At 43.0% G+C, this 27,962-nt stretch overlaps 1 protein-coding gene across 13 annotated transcripts in view; it reads right to left on the bottom strand.

Moving 5' to 3' along the window:
• CORIN (corin, serine peptidase) overlaps positions 1-22,520 on the bottom strand; it is a 257,422-nt gene extending 234,902 nt beyond the window's left edge. For 3 of the 13 annotated variants that reach the window (XM_045056418.1, XM_045056415.1, XM_045056416.1), the window contains exon 1: positions 21,108-21,585. In XM_045056418.1, the coding sequence (XP_044912353.1) occupies positions 21,108-21,386 (279 nt within the window). In that variant the 5' untranslated portion in view covers positions 21,387-21,585. Of the gene's footprint in view, positions 1-21,107; positions 21,586-21,615 lie in introns of those variants that run through there. The other 10 variants (XM_045056420.1, XM_045056413.1, XM_045056411.1 and 7 more) reach the window with 8 other exon arrangements.
• Between the last annotated feature and the right edge of the window lie 5,442 nt (positions 22,521-27,962).

Raw genomic sequence — 27,962 nt, 5'->3', positions numbered from 1 at the left:
GAAAACATGCAGACACCCAAGACTCCACTTGCTGCTCGATATTCAGCATGGAACATGGTCCTGTACGACCATCACTCCAAAATGTGATTTGAAATGTGCTTTCAGTACCCAAGAAAGAGCTTCTCCAATCCCCTCCCACTGTCTATCCACTGACAAAACACAAGCCAACTGTTACCCCATATTTGAGAAGAAAACCTGCCAGCACTAGATGCTTTCTCCGCTCTGGTCTCAATGAGCTGTGGAAGCGTTCCCTATATGAATTAAAAGTAGATTTATTGAATAAGAGATTAGTGATTTAGATACACTCAGACCAGACATCTGTTAATTCTTCAAATATTAGCTCCCACTCTACCACTAAGCAAAATGCCTCCAAAATCATCCATCAGTGAATTATGCCAAACCCAAATGTCTTTTGTTGTGATGTTTGTTTTTAATATTCCAAGAGGCATGAAAAACAAGCATCTGGTTTTCAGTAAGTCTTTTCATCCCATTTTCTGGTATTTAATTGAAGCATAAAAAGTTCAAAGAACTCATGAGCTCTCTCGAAATGAAATTACTCAGTTCACACCAGAACACATGGTTCTGCAAGGCAACCAGGCTCACATTTTCTCCTTTGAAAATTAACTTAACAGCAGCACCAGATAGTACCCCCAACCCAAGTTCCATATCCCCACATCCCACAAGGGATGCTCAATACAGACACTAAATACCGACAAATATTTTTCCTGCCGAGGAGACTAATAATAATAATCCAGTACCCAGGCAGCATATCACTTCATTGTTTCTGTTTTGAGGGTAGCATTGTTTAGCTGAAGTCTGAAATATGAGAGGGAAGATTGGAATGTTTCAGAGACAACTTGTACAATATTGTCTCCACCACTGACAATCTAGGTGACCTTAATAAGCCATCACCGTGTCCTAACCATATTTCCATATGTGTAAAGTAAGGGTTGAAAAATAAATGTCTGGTGCCAACCACAAATATTCCAAAAATAAAATGAAATTGGTAAAGCAAAAGAAAAGAAGAATAACAATGTCTCTTTCAAGTTCAAAAAGCTCTAAGAGCCTTGATTTCTCTCCAACACATTGTGTTGAGTTTGTTCAATTCAGTCTCTGGGGGAAAGTTATAATAATCTTTATTCAAGTGAGGCGATGTCTTCAGGGGCAACAGGAAAATCTTTTAAGGTAAACCTCATTTTCTTCAGAGCAAGGTGGGAGGGTCATATTTCTGTTACAGTTACAGAAGATGATCTCAGAACGAAACAGCAGGCAACTCCCCATCTAGACAAGATAGATAAATGGGGCCCTGCGTCCTTGTTGTGAGATGACTTTGCCCCCAATCTCAAACATGTTGATGTTACCATTTTATGACAGCCACAAATCGTAAAGTAATAAAAGATTCCTTTTAAAGTAGATACAATATCAGAAGTCTTTCTGCATGTATTACAGAGTCTTAAAGCCTTTTCAGTATGTTTCTTTGGAAACAATGGAGGCTGGGGAGGGGGGGAGCGGGAAAGGGGGAAGAGGGTTGGGTTATCTGTCCCTCAGGAAATTAAATATTTGACATCCATTCATTAAAATGTTTTAAATTTCACATCCTGACTATAAGTTACTATATTTCTAAGGATGCTACAGCAAAATCCAGAGGAGCCTAACATATTGTCAAATGAAGCCAAACCTGTTTTTCATGGAGCACTAAGGAAGCTGTTGACTTCGTGCAAATTTGAGACCTAATTGACTCGCTGATCCTATAACAATGGAAATGTTGTGACTTTAAAAAATTCAAACAGATTGGGAAAGTGAGTACAGAACTAAAATATTGACTCCCTACAGCTGAAAATAATCAGGGAATGCATACAAGACAAAATGGATTTTATGCTCTACAACAATCCATTTCAGGCATTTCAATGCAAAGTAAAACATAAACAGATGTCGAAAACAGTTAACCTACTGAACCTACCTGAAAGGGATCTTGCAGCAAAAAAAAAAAAAAAAAAAAGTACAAGTTAGGATTTTATGTGTTAGATGAAGCAGCAATTTCTTTCTGAATACCTGTAGCAAAGGGGTGTATTCCAAACTTCACAGTCATCATTTGTTTTGCTATATTTCATGAGTATTCTAGTTGGAAAATTCAGAGAAGTCCTATCTTGTGTTCCATTACAAAACATGTCTATGCTACATGCTAAAACATTAATTTGGCTTGTTCCACTCATGCTTATTTAGCACCTATTCTCTGTGCAGCTGAGCTCTAAGGATACAAAGGTGAGAAAGACATAGCCCCTGCCCTCCAGGAGTTGACAGTCTACCTCCCAGGAGATGCACACCTTAATGAGTAACTTCAATAGCCCATGATCTGGCAGTAAAACTATGCAGAAAGGACAGTAAGTCAACCATAAAGGCTAAGTGAACTAGGGTACAGTCAGTCCACACTGCTATGTTTTTAAAAATATGTAAGTTTTCACTTTTGCCCCAAGATTAAACAACAGTATTTCTCCAGCCTTCATTCTGATGGGGCTAGGAGCATGTGTGTGTTGGTTGAGGGAGGAGGGAAGCCAAGGGAAATCAACATAATTAATATTTTTGCAGGGCAATTTTTCACTGATGGGACTCTCACACATATTTCAGGACATTTGGCATCCCTGGCCACCACCTAATAAATGCCAGCAGTAATTCTCCTCACCCTGCCCAGGCATTGTGACCAACAGCACATCCTCCATTATTTCTAAGTGTTCCCAGGGTACTATGTTTTCTGGTTAAGAAACATTTGGGGCTGTTCAGCTGGCATCTATTGAACACATATTGCACGGTAAGCTCTATGCTCTGGATGCAAGGCAAAGTCCTAGGTTAGCAAATTTCTCCCACATCCTATAGGCATTAACTAGCACTGAGAGTTAATGCCTTCAGGTAAATGATGAGCGTTTATACCTTTTTGTCCACAGAGAGATGGTACACTTTTCGAGATCAAACATTTTATCATTTCATTGTGACCATCACCGTACTTGGCATATAAAACACACACACACACACACACACACACATAGACTCTTACTGTCAACATTAATTAATTAAAGAAGAGAGGCATAATTTATTAGGTCCTTCGAAACCTAACATCTACTACATTAAACTAGGAATACTGAGTAAGAGTGAGTTGTACTGGAGTGATTATTTCTTGGGTAGACAGGGCATGAGGTTTTAAGCTCTGGTGGATCCATACGAAGTATGAGCCATGAAGGATTTTAGACTTTGGACCATCTTTGCAGGCTCTGCCCCCAGCTACCCAGGTGTAGCTTGGTCCAATGTTTCCAATGAGGAAGAGGTAGGACCAAGCCTTTGTAGTCCTAGAGGTGAGCAGATCCAAATGTGCTTCTGAGAAACTACAAAGCAACTGAGATCCTTTGGCTTTCCAGGAGTAGATGTGAACTTTTAGTTTTGACTATTTGTGTCAGTCTTAGAACAAATATGGAAGGAAGGCTTCCCCAGATGCCATTTCTCATGATGTTGTTTTAAATTATAGTCAGATCCATGGAAATAAACCAACAAGTGGAGGTACCCAAATGCATGGGGCTTGTTCACAAGTTTTAGCCATCCTCCACCACATGGTCCTAATTCACTCTGGATTTGTTAATTAAATAACCTCTAGCCCTGGCTTTAGATTTTAGAGACTAATTCATGGATTCTGTCAGGGAAAAGTGGCAGATTTTGTTTCAAAACGAAGAGGAATAGACAGCTTTATCATTTTGTATTTCATCTTCCTGAGGTGAACTAGGAACACAACTCAATAAAAGTTTTGTAAATGCAATCCTAAAAAGACATTTTAAAAGGCCTGTGCATTGAACAATCTGTCTTGACAAAATCAACTTAACTCAGAGAGTCAAAGGAGATGTGGAATGGTTTAAAAAACACACTTCAGTCTTATTTCCCTAACAACAAACTAATGAAGCTAGAGGAAGAAAGAGATTTCCTTAAGAGAAAGGCTGAGCCTTGAGCCAACAGGCTGAGCAGATAGGAAGAAGAAAACATGACTCTGAAGGTCTAGATAGAGAATGGCAAAGTTTCACCCAGGTCTACTACTCTTAGGGAGGCTATTAGAAGAGGGAAGATAGTTTTGGCAGTTATTAGACAAATACATGGCTGGAACCCAAAGAAGTCAAACAGAGAAGGAGGGGCAAGGCAAAATCTCAAAGAACAAATAAATTGATTGCCCCCAAGGAGGAAAGAATTGGAGAAATTACTGAAAACTGGCTTCTTAAAGCTGCCAGTAGACAGTTCACTGCAAGAACAATTTGGAAACCATGCTTTCAAGATTGTACATCTATGTCAAGTGGCTACTGAAAACGATATTCATGAAACACACAGTCTGTCAGAGGAGAAAGAGAGTATATAGTTATTCAAATATTCATTTAATTATAATTGCATTAAGTGCTATACAGAGTAACTACTGGGTACATAATATGTGGTAATGTGAACAAGGAACATACAAAACTAATTACCACTTTTTCATTAAAACTTAACATGTTGTTTTAACTACAACAGGGAATAGTCTAATATTGGAAATACTTCAGTGACAAGGACTTCTAATGAATACTTGCTTATTAGCACTCAAAACTGAATTACTAGAATTATTTCATCCATAATTAAATAATTTAGCTTCCCAATTTCTTTCCAATGAGGGTTTCAAATGTTTTTAATATGTTAATCACATTTATTTAAAAAATTTTTTTTAATGTTTATTTATCTCTGAGAGACAGAGCACAAGGAGGGAGGGGCAGAGAGAGAGGGAGACACAGAATCTGAAGAGGCTCACGGCTCTAAGCTGTCAGTCCAGAGCCCAACACAGGGCTTGAACCCATGAGCTATGAGATCATGACCTGAGCCGAAGTTCGACGCCCAACTGACTGAGCCACCGAATAGCCCCTATGTTAATCATATTTACAACATAAACTGTGCTGTTTAATATTTATGATCAGAGTCCAAAGTATTAAGAATTGTATAACATTTCCTAAAATTATAAGAGGCTGATGATTAAAAGAAGACTTTTCAGACTATAAGCCTCATCAGCCCATCCGTCATATTTTTTTTAATTTTTTAAAAATGTTTTTATTCATTTTTGAGACAGAGAGAGACAGGGCATGAGCATGGGAGGGGCAGAGAGAGAGGGGGACACAGAATCTGAAGCAGGCTCCATCTCTGAGCTATCAGCACAGAGCCCGATGCAGGGCTCAAACTCACCAACCACGAGATCATGACCTGAGCTGAAGTCAGATGCTTAACCGACGGAGCCACCCAGGCATCCCCCCATCCATCATATTTTTAAATACCGTTTTAATGTCTTTACAGTTAGTATTCCCAAGGAATAGAACATTTTAAAAATCAGTTTAGGGGCACCTGGATGGCTTAGTTGGTTAAGCGTCTGACTTCAGCTCAGGTCATGATCTCACGTTCCGTGAGTTCAAGCCCCGTGTCGGGCTCTATGTTGACAGCTCAGAGCCTGGAGCCTGTTCAGATTCTGTGTCTCCCTCTTTCTCTCTCCTGCCCCGCTCATGCTCTGTCTCTCTCTTCTCAAAAATAAATAAACGTTAAAAAATTTTTTAAATAAATAAATAAATAAATAAATAAATAAATAAATATCGGTTTATGATTATACCAAAAATAAATAAATAAAATACCTAGGAATAAATTTAGCCAAGTAAGTAAAAGACGTATATTCTGAAAACAGTAACACATTGATGAAATAAATTAAAGATGACACAAACAAATGTAAAGATATACCATTCTCATGGATTGGAAGAATTAGTATTGCTAACATGTCTGTACTACCCAAAGCAATTTACAGATTCAGTGCAATCCCTATCAAAAAACCAAGTGCATTTTCACAGAGCTAAAATAATCCTAAAATTTGTAGGGGACCACAAAAGACCTGGAATAGCCACAGCAATCTTGAGAAAGAAGAACAAAGCTGGAGGTATCCCAATCCCAGATTTCAAGATATACTACAAACCTATAGTAATCAAAACAGTATTGTTCTGGCACAAAGACAGACACATAGATCAATGGAACAAATTGGAGAGCCCAGAAATAAGCCCACATTGATATCGTCAATTAATCTATGGCAAAACAGGCAAGAATATACATTAAGAAAAAGTCTTCTCAATAAATGGTGTTGGGAAAATCGGACAGCTACATGCAAAAGAATGAAAACCACATTCTTAAACCACCTTCTTATACCATACACAGAAGTGAACTAAAAATGAATGAAAGACCTAAATGTGACACCTTAAACCATAAAACTCCTAAAAGAAAACATAGGCAATAATCTCTTTGACATCAGCTTTAACAACATTTTTAAAAATATGTCTCAAAAGCAAAAGCAAAATTAAACTGTTGGGACTACACCAAAATAAAAATGTTTTGCATAGCAAAGGAAACTATCAACAAACCAAAGAGGCAGCCTACAGAAGAGAGAAGATATTTGCAAATGATATATCCAATAAGGGACTAATATCCAAAATATATAAAGAAGTTATACAACTGAATGCCAACCCCCCCCCCGCCCGCAATAATCCAATTAAAGCATGGGCAGAGGACCTGAATACACATTTTTCCAAAGAAGACATACAGATGTCCAACCGACACATGAAAAGATGATTGACATCACTAATCATTAGGGAAATGCAAATCAAAACTGCAATAAGATATCATCTTATACCTGTGAGAATGGCTAGTATAAAATGACAAGAAATAACAAGTGTTGGTGAGGATGTGGAGAAAAAGGAATCTTTGTGCACTCTTGGTGGGAATATAAATTCATGCAACCCCAGTAGAAAGCAGTATGGAGATTCCTCAAAAATTAAAAATAGAAATACCATATTATCCAGTAATTCCACTTTGGGGCAATTTCCTAAAGAAAATGAAAACACTAATTTGAAAAGAAAAATGAACCTCTATGTTTATTGCAGCATTATTTATAATAGCCAAAATATGGAAGCAACTCAAGTGTCTGTCAATAGATGAGTGGATAAAAAAGATGTGGTGCATATGTACAGTGGAAAACTCAGCCATAAAAAAGAATAAAGATCTTGCTATTTGTAACAACATGGATGGATCTAGAGGCTATTATGCTAAGTGAAATAAGTCAGACAGAGAAGACCAATGCCATATGATTTCACTTATATGTGGAATCTAAAAAACAAAACAAATGAACAAACGGACTTAAATACAGAGGACAAACTGGTGGTTACCAGAAGGGAGGTGGATGGGGGTGGATGGGCAAATAGGTGAAAGGGAAATTTTTTAAAATGATAATATAGTATTTTGCAAAGAATAACATCTGTTAACTCTCCTGAGTTTTTTGGTTTTTTTTTTGCCAGTGCCAAAGTTTTCTACACCTTGAGACAAAACCAAATGTATAAATGATAAATGTTTTAAAATGCATAATATGTATCTACTGGATGTATCTAATTTGCTTATGAGAAGGCAAACTCCTGAATCCAAATTAAGAGACTAAACTAATACGAAAAAGATATCTTTCAATGTTTAATAATTGCATAAACTTGGTGCATTGACTCTTATCTTCTACAAAAAAAATTAAAAATATGATTGTGAACTAAGTGATTATAAATAACCCTGTTTTCATATGAAGAAGTTAGAAGAAATTCTCCTTTTGGAAATATAAGATTAAATTGCATATTAACAGTATACTTTTTGTTTACTGCTTTCCAAAAAAAAATAAATAAATAGGTTGCCATGATTATAAATAAACTTAGTGTAGAGACAAACATAAAAAGTTTTAAAATCTCTTAAAATTATCAAATGAAACTCATTTACCTTTTTCTCCTTTTTTAAAAATTCAAAACAACCACCTATTTATAGAAAAGGTAGAAGTACAAAACAACGATTTTTCTGAACCATTTCATAGGTTGCTAACCAGATGCCCTATCACTCTGGAACACGTTAGTGGGTATTTCTTAGAAACAAGGACATTCTCCTACATAACCACAGTACAACCATCAAAACTTCTAGAACATTGCTACCATCTAATTCTCAGAATTCGCTCGTTTTGCCAATAGTCTCAATAATACCCCTTACACCCAAAAAGTCTAATTTAGAATCAGATATTACACTTAGCTTTTGTTTTGTTTTGTTTTCAGAGAGAACAATCAGGAGAGGGACAAACAGAGAGAAAATCTGACTGACTGAACCACCCAGGTGCCCCAGTCTTTTCATGTTTCTTTGGTCTCCTTCAGTCTTCCTTTGACTTCCATGACTTTGACGCTTTGGGGAATTACAGACCAGTTATTCTGTGGGATGTTTAGCTGTGGTTTAGGATTAAATTTAGATATCTGTAGCAGAAATATCACAAGTGGGGTGCCTGGGTGGCTCAGTCGGTTAAGCATCAGACTCTTGATTTCCGCTCAGGTCAAGATCTCACAGTTTGCAGGATGGAGCCTGTGTCAGGCTCTGTGCTGACAGCATGGAGCCTGCTTGGGATTCTCTCTCTCCCTCTCGCTCTGCTCCTCTCCTGCTCCCTCCCTCTCTTTCTCTCTCTCTCAAAATAAATAAAAGTAAACTTAAAAAAAAAAAGAAATATCACAAAAGTGATACTATATTCTTCTCATGGGAATCCTATCAATGTATTTCTCTACTGGTACAATTACATCAATCACGTGGTGTGTGCCACGCCTCCCTGCTAGAATATTACCCCCCTCCTCCCCATCTCATTTGTGTAATCAAGAAGCATTTTGTGGTGAGGTATTGAAATTATGAAACTATCTCATCCCTTCAAATTTTCAGTGTATTCTTTTATTGACATGTGCATGAACTCTTGGCTTCCTATTTTATTGAATGGTTTATAATCTGTTACCACCATTATTTATTTCATGCTAAATTGCCCCCCATTTGGTCAGTGGGAGCCACGTCAGTCTGCTTTCAGTGTCCTTTTAACATGCACCCATCATTCTTTGAGCCCTTCCTTGCTTTCTGGAACAAGATGTTTTAGCCTCTTTTCTTGCTTCACCCTTGGAATCAATCATTTCTCCAAGAACCTTGGTTCCTTTTGGTAACAAATGGTATTTTAAACCTAGCTCAAGGGGCGCCTGGGTGGCGCAGTTGGTTAAGCGTCCGACTTCAGCCAGGTCACGATCTCGCGGTCCGTGAGTTCGAGCCCTGCGTCAGGCTCTGGGCTGATGGCTCGGAGCCTGGAGCCTGTTCCCGATTCTGTGTCTCCCTCTCTCTCTGCCCCTCCTCCGTTCATCCTCTGTCTCTCTCTGTCCCAAAAAATAAATAAACGTTGAAAAAAAAAATTTTTAAACCTAGCTCTGGCTGTCCCTTGGAACTCACAGGGTGTGCTCATCACTCTTAGGTTGTTGCTGTGCCCGGTCTCTTTCAGCAGACAGAGCTAGAGGGGAAAATGTATTTATACGGCATGTGCACTCGTGTATCCACATATCCACACACATTACTTCTATATTTATCTAATTTTATATGTTGAAACATACATTTACACAAGTATCTCCAATTCCAATCCCATATCACAGGGTTCTAGATTTAGCTTTCTGCCTCTCTCTGTCTTTAACTCCTTTTTCCAATAGCAAGAATGTGTCTTATTCTTAATATGTGTAATTATTTGATCAGTCCTGCAGTCTACAAGGAGTGTCCCGGCCCCATGTCGTATGGATGCCATGCTCACATTGTCCAAGCTCTGATGCCCTGCCTCGGCTGCCCCACGCTTGGACCTTCATCCCACTCGAGCTCTGACCCTCAACCCACGCCAACCCCACACAGGCCCTCCTTTCCCCTACACCCCACAGGGCACCCCTCCACAGCCAGGTCTTGGGCACTGCACTGCCCCTCCTGGGACCAGAGAGCTTGCTTTTCTCTACCCATAAAACAGATTCAGGACTTGATCACTAAGGGGCAAGAAAAGGGAGATCCAAACAAAGGTCTGAAATCTACAGGGGGCAATCAGGTTCTTCCTCTGTTCACTGGCTTCTCACTGAAACATACACAAAAGAGGAATAAAAGGACAAGATCTAGATCCTCCAACTTTCTCCCCTACCTGTCAGTCAGGAGGTCGTGAGTGTATGCATTGTGTGTGTCCCGTTTTATGCTCCAGCAGGCAGACCACCACCGAAGCTCTGTGTTCACTGCTTCCTACCCGACCTGACCAATTTCCCAGCCACAGGGCAGAACATCCAGCACTCCATAAAGGAGGGAAAGGCCAAATTGGATAATTTATTACATTTTTCCTTTGTCTTTGAGAAGTGTGAGTGGAGAAACAACAAACTTTTTAAAAAGAAAAGCCTGCTTTTAAAAATTAAAAAAGCAATAAACAATTTAAAGAAATTTTGTTTTAATTACAAATTTGTTCTAATAAAAATTATAGTAGCTATCCCATGAGTTTTGCTTACTTCCATTAGGGGGAATAAATAATTTTTCTGGAACGAAGATATTTTTTCACCTGTTGGGAAAACTCTCTTCAAGGAAGAAAGGGAGAGAGTTGCCTGCTTTTAGGAGTTTCTGACACAAAATGATTGCAGAATATTATTAGTTAGAAATATTTATCCCTTATCTAGGGAGAATTTTTGTTTCTCTTACTGACATTGAGCTGATAGAGGTAAAGTCAAAACAATCTAGACGAAAGGGTCAGGGCGATCAGGAGGGAGCCGAGCAGGCAAGCTAAGGTGGTCACAGGATGATGCAGTCTGCTGACCTTGGCACATAAATCAGCTCTCACAGGTCCTTCCAAGGGTCCACTTGACTTTCTCACCAAGGACACCTTCGGAAAGGCTCTCCTCTATTTTAATTTCAGAGTGGGAAGCTCAGCTTTATTCTTTTTTTTTTTTTTTAATGTTTATTTTGAGAGAGACAAAGTGTCAGCAGGGGGAGGGGCAGAGAGAGAGGGAGACACAGAATTTGAAGCAGACTCCAGGCTCTGAGCTGTCAGCACAGAGCCTGATGTGGGGCTCAAACTCATGAACCGTGAGATCATGACTTGAGTGGAAGGTGGCGCTTAACCAACTGAGCCACCCAGGTGCCCCTCAGCTTTATTCTTATGCAGAAGAAGGCAGCATAAAAATCACCACAAGCCAGGTTGAGGACCATAGTTACCAAGTCTAGAATTTACATTAAACACACACACACACACACACACATCAGAAGAGAGGGAGCTAGTCTCTAAAATTTGCCCTAACTCTTCTACACAATGACACTGGGCTTCAGTCATTCTTGGCTTAATTCTTCTACCTGCCCCCTTGCCCGGAACTGGTCACCTGGAGGGAGCAGCTGGGTGAGAGCTTTGTGGGGCCTCCCCAGGGCTATTTTTAACCTGGTATTTTCTGTTTATAGCCTTTCCACTGGGGCAGCCCCAGGGCTGGGCGATTCACTCCAGCTGGGAAATCTGAGAAGTTAGCTCAGGCCTGTGTGGCAAAGGAGGTATTTTTGGCTGAGACTTAGGGATGTCAGGATTGTCATCTACTTTTGACCTCAGGGAGGGAGACACAAAAGAGCCACGCAAGACGAGGGATTCCGACCCCGAGGTTCCTTAGCAACAGCCGCCACGGAGCTTATTGTTGGAAGAAGATTCCGTGTCTACTCTGGTGGGGGTTGGGCAGGCCGGCCTGGGGGCCTTCCCAGCAATAGTGCTGCACCCTCCCCACGGAAGCCAGGCCTGGGACGTCCTCCTGCAGGCAGAGTATTCCCAGGGGCTCTCCCAGAGCCCATCTACTCACCTCTGCAGCCCACCTGCCTATCTGCATCACCTGGAACTTGTTAGCAATGCAAATCCCGGGGCCCCACCCCAGATCTACTACATTGGAAATTGTGGCAGTGGGACCCAGCGACCCAGGTTATATCAGGCCCTCTGGGTGATTCCCATGCTGTTGAGAAGCAGTGGTCCAATCACATTCATTAACATTCAGAGATAAAAGGTCATAAGAGTAAACCTTTAGGGGCGCCTGGGTGGCTCAGTCGGTTAAGCGCCACCTTCCACTCGGGTCATGATCTCGCGGTCCGTGAGTTCGAGGCCCGCATCAGGCTCTGTGCTGACAGCTCGGAGCCTGGAGCCTGTTTTAGATTCTGTGTCTCCCTCTCTCTGACCCTCCCCCATTCCTGCTCTGTCTCTCTCTGTCTCAAAAATAAATAAACGTTAAAAAAATAAAAATAAAAAAATAAAGAGTAAACCTTTACCCATACCAAATCCACATGGCAGTACATTTTTACAAACTAAGAGACATTAATTCTTTGTACATTTTTAGATGTAGGAAAACATTGAGCGAATGGTAGAGAGAGCTGGTAACTTTTTTTGAACACCTTTTTTCCTCCTGTGTACTGTATACCCTAATGTGAAAAACCTCTCTCCGCTGTTCATTCTCAAGGACAATGACAAGACATCAACTGAGTTTTGCCATCAAGGGCTGCAACCGAGTCAGAGTCAGAAACAGACCCCACTGCTCGGGGAGAATGGCCACGACGCATGCCAACCCTAAGAATGAATGACTGTGCATAGGTACCCTAGACTGGGCCGCGATGAAGCCAATAATTCTAATTGTGTAAGGTGATGTAGCCGTTCTCAAAGCGGTCTTAGAAATGATGTTACTGTTAGGCTACTAGTAAGGAATTCGTTTCCTATGGCTGCTGTAACAAACTACCACAGTGGCTTACAACAACACAAACTTATTTCCCTATAAATCTGGAGGTCGGAAGTCTGCAATCAGTTTCACTGGGCCAAAGTCAAGGTGTTATCAGAGCCACTTCCTATGGAAGGCTCTCGGGGGAGAATCTGTTTCCTTGCCTTTTTCAGCTTTTAGTGGCTCCCTGTCTGTAGGGCATGGCTGGTAGGCCTTCCTGCATCTTTAAAGCTCCTCTCTCCAATCTCCACATCCACCATCTCATTGCTTCCTCTTCTGATGGACCCTCCTGTCCAAGAACTTGTTGATTACAGCAGGTCCTCCCAGATAATCCAGGATAATCTCCCCATCTCAGAATCTTAACCAATCACATCTGCAAAGTCCCTGGTGCCATATAAGGTGATATTCACAGATCCCAGGGATTAAGACGTGGATGGGGGGGGGGGGCACTATTCAACCTATCATACTCCATATGGTTCTATACTATCCAAACACTAGCCCCTAGCCACATGTGGTTATTGAGCATTTGAAATGTGACCCATCTGAATTGGGATGTGCTGTAAGAGTATTGAAACTTGAAGGCTTGTTATAAACAAAAAGTAATACAGGGGCGCCTGGTTGGCTCAGTCGGTTGAGCATCTGACTCTCGGTGTGGGCTCAGGTCATGATCCCAGAGGTGTGGGATCAAGCCTGGCATCAGGCGCTGCACAGAACTTGGAGCATGCTTAAGATTCTCTCTCTCTCTCTCTCTCTCTCTCTCTCTCTCTCTCTCTCTCTTTCCCTGCCCCACTCAAAAAAAAAAAAAAAGGAATAGATTTCATTAATAATTTTTATATTGATTCCATGTTAAAATTATAAAATTCCAGATACAGTGAGTTAAATAAAATACATTATTAAAATTAATCTGTTTCTTTTTGCTTTTTCAAATGTAGCTACTAGACGGTTTTAAATTACACATGTGACCGACATTGTATTTCTAAGGGACAGTGCTGCTATAGACCACAAAGGAAGCAAGGCAGTGGTAAATTGCAATTGCTTTATTTTTGTCATACTCATACTTAGAAGGGAGCCCAGATGTAGAGAGCAACATTTCTTCTTTCAACCTTCTCTAGGAAGAGCAACTGAACACAGAATTGAGATTTCAAATCAAGACGGATATCATCTAGGGACATGCACAACAGTAACTAAAAAACAGTAACTGAAAAAAAAAATATATATCTATATATTTAGGTATGTGTAGAGACATATATATCTCTAGCAACTTGTGTTCTTACAAAGCACCTCCACAAAGCATTATTTCACTGAATCCTCCATCATAATCCTGGGAGAGGGACCTTGTTCCCATTTTTCAGAGAAAGAAACTGAGCCTAAGGAAAACGTACTTGCTGGAGGCACAACCAGCTCCTAAGTGACGAGCAAGAGTCTGACCCAGGTCTGCAAGCATGAGCACCCAGGGCTGCCCTGAGCCTATTTCCGGGCTTGGGTTGAACAGTTTAATCAGGTTCACTCTACTTCCTGAGTTATTTTACAACCAAGCTTCCTAACTTTCAGAGATCCAACAATTCTTCCTTTTCTCCAAAAAAAAAAAAAAAAATTTATTCCTTTTTGCTACTCTGAACACTTTTATTATTACTGTTATTATTATTATTATTATTATTTCTTAACTGAATATACAGGGGTGCATGTCCTACCTAGCCATTTAAGGAAGATGATTTTTCTCCTGTGTCAAACTGCTCCTCAGCTACACCCAGAGGCACACCTGGCTCCCAACTTGGTCCCGGGTCATCTGTTGGAAGACCCCAACACCCAAGACTGTCTCGCCCCACTTTCCACCACCCGCAAGCCACACGCATTGGTGAAATGCTCAGCTCTGACTTCTGGCCAGAAAAGATATCCCAGACAGATTGGAACTCTGGTGATCGGATTTCCCTGATCAGTCTTCCTTGGGGTTGAACAGGCAATTTTGCACTTTGGCAGATGGTCACCACAAGAAGAATCAGCAAACAGAGCCACAAAGAGGGAAGCAGACGTTAAGATCTGCTAGGATGCTTCTTCCCCAGACAGCACTTCTCGAAGGTTGGAAAGAGAGGAAGGAAAGAAAAAAAAAATGGTACAATGTGCTGCTCATTTTCTCTGCCACATTAACACTTCAGCTTTTAGACCGAGAAAGCTTGGACAGCATCTAGTCCAACTACCTCATTTTACACACGAGGACACCAGGATCAGATTAAGTGACTTCTGTAAAGTCTCAGAGCAACTTAGTATCAGATGAAGACTAGAATGCCCATTTGCGATTTCCTGTTTTTGTTCAACTTGGACCAAAATTGTTCTGAATGATCACAGAGAAATACATGAAGTAAACTCAGGGAGCCTCTTGCTTTCAGGATGAGGCTCTGAAATGGGCACACAAAGGGGAAAATCGTGGGCAGTCAAAATAATCCTTGAAAGTCCTTAGGAGAAGTGCCACACTGGAGACCAATATAACTTCCGTAAACAAATTCCACGTGCTCAGTTTTTCCAGAGATGGAGCAAGCTCGTCAGTTTAGCAACAGATTAATGAACTGGCTTGAGGTCAGAGGACAAGAAGGCACAGAATCACATGTAGACCTGCAACACGAACACATAGAAAGGCACCAGTGTTCCGACACTAACAGGAGACCCCCTTCTCGTATCTCGGGTTCTCATTCCAGGGCACTAGGTAGAATGACCAGCAATGTGATTCATACTACTTAAACAGCTAGCTCTCTTCCTTGCACTCTTGATAAAGTGCCATTGCTTGGTTGAAAACTAAAGCTCCCGGGGCGCATGAATCTTTGTGTTCTGTTCACTGGTGTATCCCAATGCCTAGTACTGTGCCTGGCATACAAGTGTTTGTTGAGCAAATGGATGGATCTACTCCTCCTTCTGTCCAGGCTGTGTGGCTGGATTCTCATAAGCTGAAGCAATTTGGGTCTAGCACAAGACTCTTAACCTCTCAGGGTATCATAGCCAGAAAAATTCACATGGAACTGTTCATAGGGATTTTTCACCACCCGTGGGGTTCAGGGACCCCCCAATCAAGATTTCCTGGTGCTACTGTGACACTTTAGCAGAATGACCTTCATGGCTTTGGAGGTGCACTTTCATAGCTGCACAAAGACCTTTCTTTAAAAGTCTCCCAACTGCAGGAAATAAAAGGTGCCCTTCAGCCAAAAGGCTTCCAGCGGTGCCAGGCTAAGCACAGCTAGTGGCACCAAAACGTTCTTCACCACCCACCCCAATATTTTCTGCCCACTCCTAAGCCAGACCTTTGGCTGCCTGGCCTTTCTCCACAGATGTCCTCCTGAGCTGTTGACAGAGTTTCAACACCGATATTGAATGGCAAGATGGATCACCTACAGGACCACCCTGGATCCGCATTGAGCACTGAAACGTCACTTGTCACCACCAGCTCTGATGGCTTGGATGTGTAGAAACATACTGCAGGAGAATATTCAAACAGCTGCTGTAAGGTGAGCTAATGGAGGCAACTGCCAGCAGGCGGAGAGGAAAACATAATTTATGGGCACCCTTCAGCAGAGCTCAGAGCTGAGCAAACACCCCTGCAGAAAGGCTCACGGATGAGGCGGGCAGACAAGCTAGTGCTCTCGGACCACAGTGGCTCCACCTGAGCCAAGAGATATTAGAGGCCAGGGACAGGGCTGGGAACAGTGACAGGCTCAGGAAGGGGCTGTGGACAGCACACATAACCTCCCAACCCGTGTGGTGATTCTTTGTAAGAATAACAAACGCTGTGGACTGTATTTAGAACAAAGCAGATCCAGCAAAGTCCAGAAACAAAATCAACCTCTAGGGAGTTGGGAATCCAGGCAGGGAAAAGATTGTCTATCTATGCTTCTGTGCTGGCTAGAATAGTGTCCCCCAAAACTCACGTCCACTGGAAACTCAGAATGTGAGTTAGAAATAGGGTCTTTACACCATAGGTTAGCTAACTTGGATTTAAATAATTAAAAAGAATACGAGAAAAGAAAGAAAGAAAGAAAGAAAGAAAGAAAGAAAGAAAGAAAGAAAGAAAGAAAGAAAGAAAGAAAGAAAGAAAGAAAGAAAGAAAGAAAGAAAGTCCATCTTTGTAATTGGTTAGGGTGAGGTCATACTGGATTAGGGTTAGCCCTTAATCAAATATAACCAGTGTTTTTATAATAAGAGAAAAGATGGCACAAGAACAGACTCTCGGGTCAATGGAACAGAATAGAGAACCCAGAAATGGACCCACAAACATATGGCCAACTAATCTTTGACAAAGCAGGAAAGAACATCCAATGGAATAAAGGCAGTCTCTTCAGCAAGTGGTGCTGGGAAAACTGGACAGCGACATGCAGAAGAATGAACCCGGACCACTTTCTTACACCATACACAATAACAAACTCAAAATGGATGAAAGACCTCAATGTAAGACAGGAAGCCATCAAAATCCTCGAGGATACAGCAGGCACAAACCTCTTTGATCTTGGCCGCAGCAACTTCTTACTCAACACGTCTCCGGAGGCAAGGAAAACAAAAGCAAAAATGAACTATTAGGACTTCATCATAATAAAAAGCTTCTGCACAGCAAAGGAAACAATCAGCAAAACTAAAAGGCAACTGAAAGAATTGGAGAAGATATTTGCAAATGACATATCAGATGAAGGGTTAGTATCCAAAATCTATAAAGATGTGTAGAAACATACTGCAGGAGAATATTCAAACAGTTATCAAACTCAACACCCAAAAAACAAATAATCCCGTGAAGAAATGGACAAAAGACATGAATAGACACTTCTCCAGAGAAGACATCCAGATGGCCAACCGACGCATGAAAAAGTGCTCAATATCACTCATCATCAGGGAAATACAAATCAAAACCACAATGAGATACCACCTCACACCTGTCAGAATGGCTAACATTAACAACTCAGGCAACAACAGATGTTGGCGAGGACGCGGAGAAAGAGGATCTCTTTTGCATTATTGGTGGGAATGCAAGCTGGTGCAGCCACTCTGGAAAACCATATGGAGGTTCCTCAAAAAACTAAAAATAGAACTACCCTATGACCCAGCAATTGCACTACTAGGCATTTATCCAAGGGATACAGGTGTGCTGTTTCAAAGGGACACATGCACCCCCATGTTTAGAGCAGCACTATCAACAATAGCCAAAGTATGGAAAGAGCCCAAATGTCCATTGATGGATGAATGGATAAAGAAGATGTGATATATATATATATATATATATATATATATATATATATATACACACACACACACACACACACACACACACAATGGAGTATTACTCAGCAATCAGAAAGAATGAAATCTTGCCATTTGCAACTACGTGGATGGAACTGGAGGATATTATGCTAAGCAAAATTAGTCAGTCAGAGAAAGACAAAAAGCATATGACTTCTCTCATATGAGGACTTTAAGAGACACAACAGATGAACATAAGGGAAGGGAAACAAAAATAATATAAAAACAGGGAGGGGGCCAAAACATAAGAGACTCTTAAATATGGAGAACAAACAGAGGGTTACTAGAGGGGTTGTGGGAGGGGGGATGGGCTAAATGGGTAAGGGGCATTAAGGAATCTACTCCTGAAATCACTGTTGCACTATATGCTAACTAACTTGTATGTAAATTAAAAAAAAGAAAAGAGGAAAGAACATGGAGACACAGGGAAGAAGGACTATGGAGGTGGAGCCTGGGGTGATACAGCTATGAGCCAAGGATTGCCAACAGCCACCAGAAGCTAGGATGAGGGGAGGAAGGATTCTTCCCTAGAACTTTCAAGGGACATGGCCCTGCTGACATCTTGATTTTGGAACAGTGAGCGAATACATTTCTATTGTGTTAAGCCACCCAGTTTGTGGTTATTTGTTACAGAGCCCTTGGAAACCAACTCAGCATCTATCTGTCCTAGCTAGTTCCAAATACACCTCTGTACAGTCGTTCATTCACAAATAATTAATAAGTACCCACTATGTACCAGGCGCTCTTCTAGCAATGAATGCAAACACAGAAAAAATCTCTTCCTTCTCAGTGTAGGAGCTTCTCAGTGTAGGAGGACACAGAAAATAATCAGAATAAAGAAGTAAAATATGGTCTGTCAAAGGGTAGTGAGTTCAGGAAGGGGTCCTACAGAATAAGGCAGAGGTATTAGTTTCAAATCTAAATAAATCGAACACTCCCAGTAAATTTCGATGCAAACATTGAACCTAGTATTCTAGAACTGTCATTCGTGTAAAAAAATGGCACAACATGGGAGGGCATAAGGGAGAGAGAAGAGCGTTCCTCTATTATGTCAGAGTTTCTGCTCTAAAACTAGGAAAACCATCAGCCATGAGGCTCATTGTGAAGGGAAAAGAATACATTAGCAAAAACCATCAAGGCTGAGAGGGGATGCCCAAGGACTTTGTGGCTAATTCACACTTGTTGGTTGATTTATAAAGGAGTCTAGCCATTTACCATTCAACAAGTGCCCCGTGTCAAAGACCTCAACAAAACAGAAGTGATTTAGCTATACAAAACCACTCTTTGGGAAGAAAAGAAGCAAAAGGAGGCAACTGAACAGAAAAACTGTATCATCCAAGAGCCTCATTAAATTATCACTCAAGTAAAAGAAAGCTCAAGAGAACATTCCACATTGAAGATGTTCTATCAACATAATACGGTAGCCACTAGTCACGTGGGATTAGTGAACACTTGAAAAATGTCTGGTGAGACTGAAGAATGGAATTTTTCATTTGATTTAATTTTGATGAATTTAAATAATGACACTAATTAAATAACAATGTGTGACCAGCAGCTACTCTATTGGAGAGCACGGCTTTAGAATCACAGAAGCCTGGCTGTGCAGAAAAGCCTGGCAGACTCATTGGATCTGAGATGGGACCAGCTCTGTAAGTAAAAACAGGTTAGGGAGACTTCATAGAATGTACAACTATCATGGATAGTCTTTCCGGGACATATTTATTTCCTTAATCCTCACAGCGTCCTTATAAATGGCCAACAGTATCATCTCCATTTGCTGGATCCAGGTGGAACATCAAGGTTCAACAGGAGTATCTGACTTGCCCAGGGCTTTGTAGCTTTCAAGGGGTAAAGCCAGAGATTTGAACTTAGACACCAAAACCCATACTCTACTCTCCAAGGCACCCCAGCTAACAGCACTTTTCACCCTTGTGATTTTTTTTCCATACCTACCCTCAATAAACAGTCTCAAACACAAAAGCATGTATGTGTGTGCACTTTGCATGTCCGGGTAGATTTTGTGGAACAGGTTAAGTCTGGAGGTTGCTTGAGCGCTTCCTGCGGATCGAGTGTTCTGTACTGGTCAGTATTCCTTTAGCCAAGCAGCCCCATTTTCGGCTTGGCCAGGCAAAGTGGAATGCCTAAGACAGTGATGGGGCAAACGGGGCAAACGGGATGCATGGGTGCAATTCTCCTCATGCTCTCCGGGTCATGCCAAAAAATTAACGTTTTGCAGCATCTTTAATTTCAACACCGCCAGCTAAAGTGTGTGTTCTTGGATAATGATCCCGCCTTCGTCAGTACATCCTGAACTTGGCTCCCTTTCTGGTAGCAGTCGGGCATTCCTTCGCAGAGTTCTGTTTCCACCAGCAAACCAGTCTACAAAGACAAAAACCTAAAAACTACAAATGTGTACCCAGAAGCCGTCGGAGGCTTAGCCAAGAATTGGTCTTTGCCGCGCATTGTTCTCAGAGGTTCCCCGCGGGAGGAAAGCTCCACTTTCTGAACTGCGAGGACAGCTTCCCTGGGAATGCCCAGCCCGGCCGCTTTCCTGTTGGGCTCGCAGCTCCGAGCGCCAGGGGCTCGGTCTGGGATTGACCAGCAGTGCTAAAAGCGCCTACACCGCCATCCACCGGCCCCAAGCTGGTGGCACCGGGGGTGGGGCGCCCGCCACGGGAGCTGGGGCAGAGTCCCCACAGGATCCGACACGACACCACCCTCCTCCCGCCCGCCTAGCCCTCGGTCCCCGCTCGCACAGAGCGGTCACTGGTCCCCGACTCCGTGCAGCCGGCACCGCCTGGCAGTGAGCGGTTCTGCGACCCTCCTGACCCCGAAAAAGAAGGGCGGTCGCAAATCAGACCCTGTTCCTGGGGGCTCAGGCCAGTGCGAACCGTCTGTGACGCCCTTCCCTCCCTTCCGTCTCCCGAAGTAGGGGCAGCGCGGTCCCTTCCCAAGACAGGATCGGAGCCCGCCAAACCCAGAGCCGCTCCGAGCCTGCGCCCCCCGGAGGCCGGCGCCCGTTGTGTCCAGGCGGACTTGCGCCAGAGACAGTCGGCGCGCAGGGGACGCGGGAGTTCGCGGCACGCTGCGAGAGGGGCCGGTTCTGGGATAAGCCAACGCTCAGAATGGGCGGGCTGTCCGCGAGGGGAGCGAGCGCGAGCCCCGGCTCTGCGAGGGACGGAGACCGAGAGGCGCGCAGTCGGAAAGCAGGCTTACGTCTGGGGCCGGCCGGGCTGCTGCGCAGTGCTTCCGGGGCCGGGGCGTCCCGGGCGTCCGCGGCGCTGGCGCAGAGGGGAAGCCGGGGATCCCCGAGGGGCTCGTGCCGACGGCTCCAGCTGCCGCCTCCCCCGGCGGCCGCGCGCCGCCCAGTCCACTTGCCGCGTGCAGGGCGCCCGGCCGAGGAGGGACTCTGCGGGAGACGTGCCGACGCCCCTGCCGAGGAGAGCGGGGTCTCCGGACCGACCCGACTCGGACGTTGAAGGAAAGTCTGCTCATGACCTTGCGAGGGTCGCGGACGCTGGGCGACCCGTGGAGGATCGTGCGCCCCGAGGACTGGTTGCTGGGAGCTCAACGCCGCCGGGCAAGCCGGAGCTCACCGACGGCGGGGGAGGAAGGTGGCACCGAGGGGAGGAGGCCGCAGGGGAAGGAGGGGTCGACCCCGAATTCATCTGCACTGAGAGGTCATCCGACCTGTTTGCGGGCAAGCGCAATTCGTGGATCTTACCTGCTCCGGGGCTCCGGCTGGGCGGTAGCGCTCTTCCCGAGCCAGGGCTGGGGACTGTTTCCTGGAGCACATGACTCGCTTTTTCCTCTGCCCACTCTTAACCTGGTCGCTTTTCTTTCCCCGTTGTGCCCTTTGGGGGTGGGGGGGAACGTACTACGGACGACTTGCTCCTCACTCAGGAAGAGACAAGTTGAACTTCAAGGGACAGGGGCCCCACATTTTGTCTGCTCCACAGATCCCACCCGCGGACCACTCCCTCCCTTCACTGCCGTCTCTGGGTCCCACCCATATGAGCCCTTAAGGACAGATCCTCCGCAACCCCACCTCTTTTGCATTCAAAGAAGTTACTCTTCAGGGGCAGAGGGGGAGGCCAAGCAGACTGCTGGCTCCCCACCCCCCTAGACTTACACCCCGCGAGGACAGCAAGAAAAGAAGACCTGAAATTTTGGGCCCTGGGAGACAGAATAGTTGGGAGCAAGAGTTACTTCTCGGCGCCCCAAAATCTCCTTATCACATCCTACACCATTTTCTTTTAGCCAGAGCTTAGCCAAGTAAAAATCGAAATAACTGCGGGCACTGGCAATAAAAGGCCAACTTTGTTTTCTCAAAAAAAGATGTAACGTTTTGAAGGCGAGCATTATTTGCATTAGACAAATAGAAACTTGCCTTCTGTTACATATTTGATGAAGAAACTGCTTTTGCAAAACTGCCTGAGACTTTGCTGAGCTTTGCAGGCATGTGGGGGAACCTCAGGCTGCTTCCCTAATAAGCCCAGGTGGCAATTTCCTAGGGAGGGATCCACAGGCTGCCCCCGAGGGGTCCGGCAACCCTGCTTTTCTGTGATTCGCTATCATCCGCTCTTCTGCAGACAGCAAGGGGGGCACTGCCGGTATTTACAAGGGTAAAGATTCCTTTCTCATGTGAAGGCCAAGACAGTTGTCATCTGTCCGGGGGTGTGGGGGGCAGGGAGACTACATTGCATTTTTTTCTGAAAAATGAGTTTTTATCCGACTTCGGTCAAGATCTTAATGGAAATTTCAAAAATGATTCATGAGGTCATGGAATACACCCATCTCCATTTTTCTGGTGGAGGCCATGCATAGTCAACAAAGTATGCACCAGGCACCTGTTCATTGAATAATATTGCTGAGGGAAACTGTCTACCTTTGTACAAGTGGGGGGAAAATCTGTATTTTGTTTCTGAAATGAAATGAAACAGTAAAAAATATATAGTAAAATAGTTGAAACGCTGATTTCATCAGTGTTCCAAACATCAGATTTGAAATCCAGTATCTGACAAGTTTACCATCATTCAAAAAATTAAGCTGTTAGTATCTGAGGCAAGCTTTGTGCTAATCACTGTACACGGATTCTCTCTTTTGGGTCTATCAACCCCTTTATGAAGTAGGTACTCTTACTGTTTATTTTAGAGATGAGGAAGATTTCGGGAGCTGAAGTGGCCGGTCCGAGGTTACACGGCTAGACAAGTGCTGAGCTGGGATGCCCCGGAAGCCTTGTAACTTGAGGACTGTGTTCTTATTGAAATACTGCCTCATCAGAAGTTATTACTGCAGGGACACCAGTCTGAAAACGAAGAGCCTAGGGGATTCTTCAGCCAGCTCTACCTTGAGCAAATCACGTGGCCTTCCTGAGCCACAGTTAACTCCGTTTGCAAAAGGAGGGTTGGATTCAGTCCTCAAGGGTTCTACAAGCATTCCGAAGGCTGGTATGGATTTGTGTCCCCTCCTTTCTCTTCCACTTTCTGCCCTCTGGTGGAGGTGCTGCAGGAACTGTGAAAGCAAAGTAGATAAATCAGTGGATTGGAGATAGCTGGTGTGGACGGGTGTCCCTCTCTCTTCCACACCAGCTGTGTTCTGAGAACTAACACTGCTTGCATTGCTGGTGTCAGATAAGAATTCCTTAAACTTCTTTCCAGAAAAAAAAAAAAAAAAAAAAAAAAAAACCAACCAGTTCTGGTTACCAATGGTACCAGAGTGAATACTTGAGGTATTGGTGGCATGACAGGAAACATCTATTTTTATATACTTTGTACGAAGGGTTTATAATGTAAGAAATCACAAAAATGTGAGAAGTCTCATAACATCTGAAGTACTTCGGATATGCAGAGGGCCCACAGTAATCTTCAATGACCTGAGTTATGCCCTTTTAAAAATTTGCCACATTTGCTTTTCCACTTAAAATAACAACCGCCGGCTAGTCTCTTAAAATGCTTTAATTTTACAAGAGAAACATTTCTAGCCTTTTGAAATTTTTATTGTCTAGCACTTCCAGTGTATGTTCAACTAGTTAGATCATTTAAAAGAAATAAGACAAACCTTAAAGAGGTTGATGGGAAAAATCAACTTCTTAAACATACTGAATGTATCTCTGCAAAGGATAATTTTACAGATGAAACTTTGGTCACATATATGACAGACATCCTTAGTGCTTAGTACTACAAATGAAGGCAATTTGAGAACAAGAAAAATATATTTTAAAGCTGCAGCCAGCCTCCGAGGACGGTAATAGGCAAGCAGTGGCTAAGATAGATACGCTACCCCCACGACCTATCTATTTAGCTATTCATTCAACTAATAATCATTTAGGATTTGCTAGCCACCAGGTGAACAAAATAAGGGCTCCTGCCCTCAGAGAACTGTCAGTCTAGTAGAAGAGATGCATTAAACATACACAAAGAATAAGCTATGTAAAAATACTTGAAAATAATGTGAGGCTGGCTTTAGGGGATTTAGAACGTGGCAGTTTCAGCTGAGATCTAAAGATGCAAAGATTTTTTTACAATGTTAAAGAGCAAGAAATAGGTGGACTGGAAATTTGCCTGTTGCAGGGGAGAGTTTAATTAAAAAGACAAAATCAACATACCCTTATCAGCACACTGAAATATTGTGCATATGTTAAGAGTAGCATGGGTAGACCTTCTGCTTTGCTGTACATATTATTACTAGTGTATCAGTCCCCTCCTCTACTATACCAGAGCAGTCATTTGGGGAAAAGGAATAAGAATTGGTCCAGAAAAATTTCCAAAGGAATTTTTATTTTTAGCGCCCTTGCCCACCTAGTGCTGTTTCCTCACCAACAGGGCCCCTTCCTGCAATTTGTCCAAACGCCCCTACCTTTGGTCAGCATTCTGCCTGGTCTTCAGAGGGATAGTGCCCATCTCATTGACAATGACCACATGAGCAAAAGCTGAGGTGCCTCAGTTCACGACAGATTTTTCCCCCTCTGATTTGTGAATCCATTTGTAACAGAGGTCTTGAAGTTATGAGATTAAGTCACACTTACCTATATTATTATAGCTAAGATTTTTTTTAAAGTTTTTTTTTTTTAATGTTTACTTATTTTTGAGAGAGAGCATGAGCCGGAGAGGAACAGAGAGAGAGGGAGACACAGAACCCAAAGCAGGCTCCAGGCTCTGAGCTGTGAGCACAGCGCCCAATGCAGGGCTCGAACCCATGAGCTGTGAGATCATGACCTGAGCTGAAGTTGGACGCTTAACCGACTGAGCCACCCAGGTGAGTGGCTAAGATTTTCTAACCACTATGTGACCAAGTACTTCACAAAGTGACATATCTATTTTGTTTTTGATCCTTGAAACAAACCTACTTTCCTTTGCTGTAAAAGGAGAATGCATAGGCTGTCATGGCAATTTTTAAAACGTAAACTGCTTTAAAATAGTTGCAGACATATAATAATAGCTAATGCTTGTCACTATTTTACAAAAGGAAATTGAGGCTTACAGAAGTTAAACAATAAGTGTTGCAGTGTGAATAGCATCCCTCCCAAAACCAATGTCCATTTGGAGCCTGAGAATGTCACCTTCCACATTTGGAAATAGGGTCCTTTGAGATGTAATTAATTAAAATGAGATTATACCGGCTGAGTGGACCTTAAATATACAGAGGAGACAGAAAAAGGACACAGACCCAGAGAAGAAGGTCATGCGAAGACAGAGATGAGACTGGAGTGATTATGTCCACAAGCCAAGGACTGATGCCCACAACCAGAAGCTGAGAGAGGGGCATGGAATAGTTTTCGGTCTCCAGAAGCAGCCAATCAATCCCACTGTCACTTTGATTTTGGACTTCTGGACTCCTGAACTGTGAGAGAATAAATTTCTGTCATTTCAAGCTACTCCGTTTGTGGCCATTTGCTATGGCAGCCCCAGAAAACTAATGCCAGCATCTACTCTGTGGCGAGGCATGCCCCCTCTGAGGTTACAGCGGCAAACAAAACTGCACTCCTGCCCTCATGGAACTTATGTTCTAGTGAAGCAGGTGAGACAACAAACAAATCCATGATACAATGACAGGTACTGTTTGGTGCTAGGAGGAGAAAATATTGTAAGGTAGAGAATGGCCAGATGATGATGAAAAGGGAATGTCTCTCTGAAAGTGTTTTAACTCAAATGAATCTGGACTGTGGAATTTCAGGCTGTATGTGGGTAACTCTTCACAGTTCTACATAAGTACATGTCGCACATTAACTGAAATCGAAGCTTAGAAATAAAGAGAAGCGCAGCAAATAAGAGCCCTAAGCTTACCCCAATAGACCAAGATTCTGCAATACCTGGAAATGGTTTTCCAGGTGGATGCCTGGTCTCTCTTGTCCGTGGAGGCATTTGAAGCTCCCCCTCCCAAATTTGCATCTCTTCTAGGGGGTGCTTCTTCCCTCTACGAAGCTCGCCGACTTATAAGTAGACTCTAAGCCCCAAGGATTAGGTGGTCTAATCACTGCCACTCAATACAGAGGACAACTTCCAAAGACCAGAGAGGAGACATAGCTGCCCTACATCAATTCTGACTCCAGAGCTTAAACATCTGCCTCACTAACACCCAAGGATGGGCAAAGGTAACACCTGGAGGAGTCACCTGGGTCATGTGAAATAACATGAAGAGCCAAAAAAGCTTTAGGTCATCTTGAAACACTACCACAGATACTTACCTGCGTTTAAAATTTTTAACAAAAATCGCGGCACCTGGGGGGGGGGGTTCAGTCAGTTAGGCCTCCGTCTCTTGATGTCAGCTCAGTTCGTGAGATCAACTCTGGGTCGGGCCCCACATTGAGCTCTGTACTGACAGAGCTCAGCGCTTGGGATTCTGTCTGTCTGTCTGTCTCTCTCTGCCCCTTCCCTGCTCATGGGCTTTCATTCTTTCTCAAAATAAATAAACATTTAAAAAATAAGTAAGTAGGGGCACCTGGGTGTTGGTTAAGCGTCCCCTATCTTGGTTTTGTCTCAGGTCAGGTCATGATCTTGACGTGAGTTTGAGCCCGGCATCGGGCTCTGCACTGGCAGTATGGAGTCTGCTTCTCTCTCTCTCTGTCCCTCTCCCACTCACTCTCTCTCTCAAAAATAAACACTTAATAAGTAAATAAATAAAATCTTTAACATTAATAGCCATGAAGTTCAAGCATCAGACTTCTTTGCAAAAAGCAAATGTTTTCAATGTTTTGCTTCAATCAAGTTCCTCTGGCAATTTCAGCAAAGATTATACCAATTTATTTGAAATTTGAATTTAATTTGGACTTGACTAAAGTAATTGAAATACAAACACTAGGTTCTGAACACTCCCTAAATGTTTAAGCCGAAAAACTAAAATTTCCACAAATTTCAAATAGTAAGCTACTAAACTTTTACAATGACACAGAGTGAATAGGAAAGTAAGGCCATGACATTCACAATTTTATCTGTGTCCTTTCTAGTGGCTATTTGATAACTCTTCCATTCCTTCTCTAGTTCAGACTGAAGCAAAAAAAGGTCCATATGTACCGCTTTATTTCCCTCCAAACCAGTAGTTAGGCCAAACTGAACTTCACGTTGACCTTAAAGAACTATCCTATCTCATTCATTCCCCTTCCATTCATCATGCAGCAGTTTTGGCAACTTCCTCGTGCTCGCCACTCTTTCAAGGGCAATGGGGAACTGGGCGAGGCATCACCAGCACCTCCAGCCTAGGCTGCCTCCCAGCCCATCCCCCTCCCTTGCTCCCTTCTAGTCTTTTCTCCACCAGCAGCCAGCAGCCAGCAGCCAGCCAGTCATCCTAACAACAGTAACTATTCCCCACTTACAGCCTTCCAACACTGCCCTTTGCGAATGGACTAAACCCCAATTCCTCACCATGGTCTATGGGGCTCAGAGACTTAGTACTTGCTACTTTTCCTCCCTCATGGATTTTTCCCTCATGTCTTCAAGTGAAGGTCATTCAGGGCACAGCTTAGATGTCCCCATCTCAGAGGGACTTTCCCAGAATAGAACAGCTAGTCCCCACTTACCCCCATTTTCATGACTTTTCATTTTTTAATACCACCTATCACACATGAAAGGATGT

This window comes from Felis catus, chromosome B1 (assembly GCF_018350175.1).
Source record: "Felis catus isolate Fca126 chromosome B1, F.catus_Fca126_mat1.0, whole genome shotgun sequence".
Lineage (NCBI taxonomy): Eukaryota > Metazoa > Chordata > Mammalia > Carnivora > Felidae > Felis > Felis catus.
The sequence above is the reverse complement of the archived record's forward strand: the minus strand, read 5'-3'. Positions and strand labels throughout refer to the sequence as shown.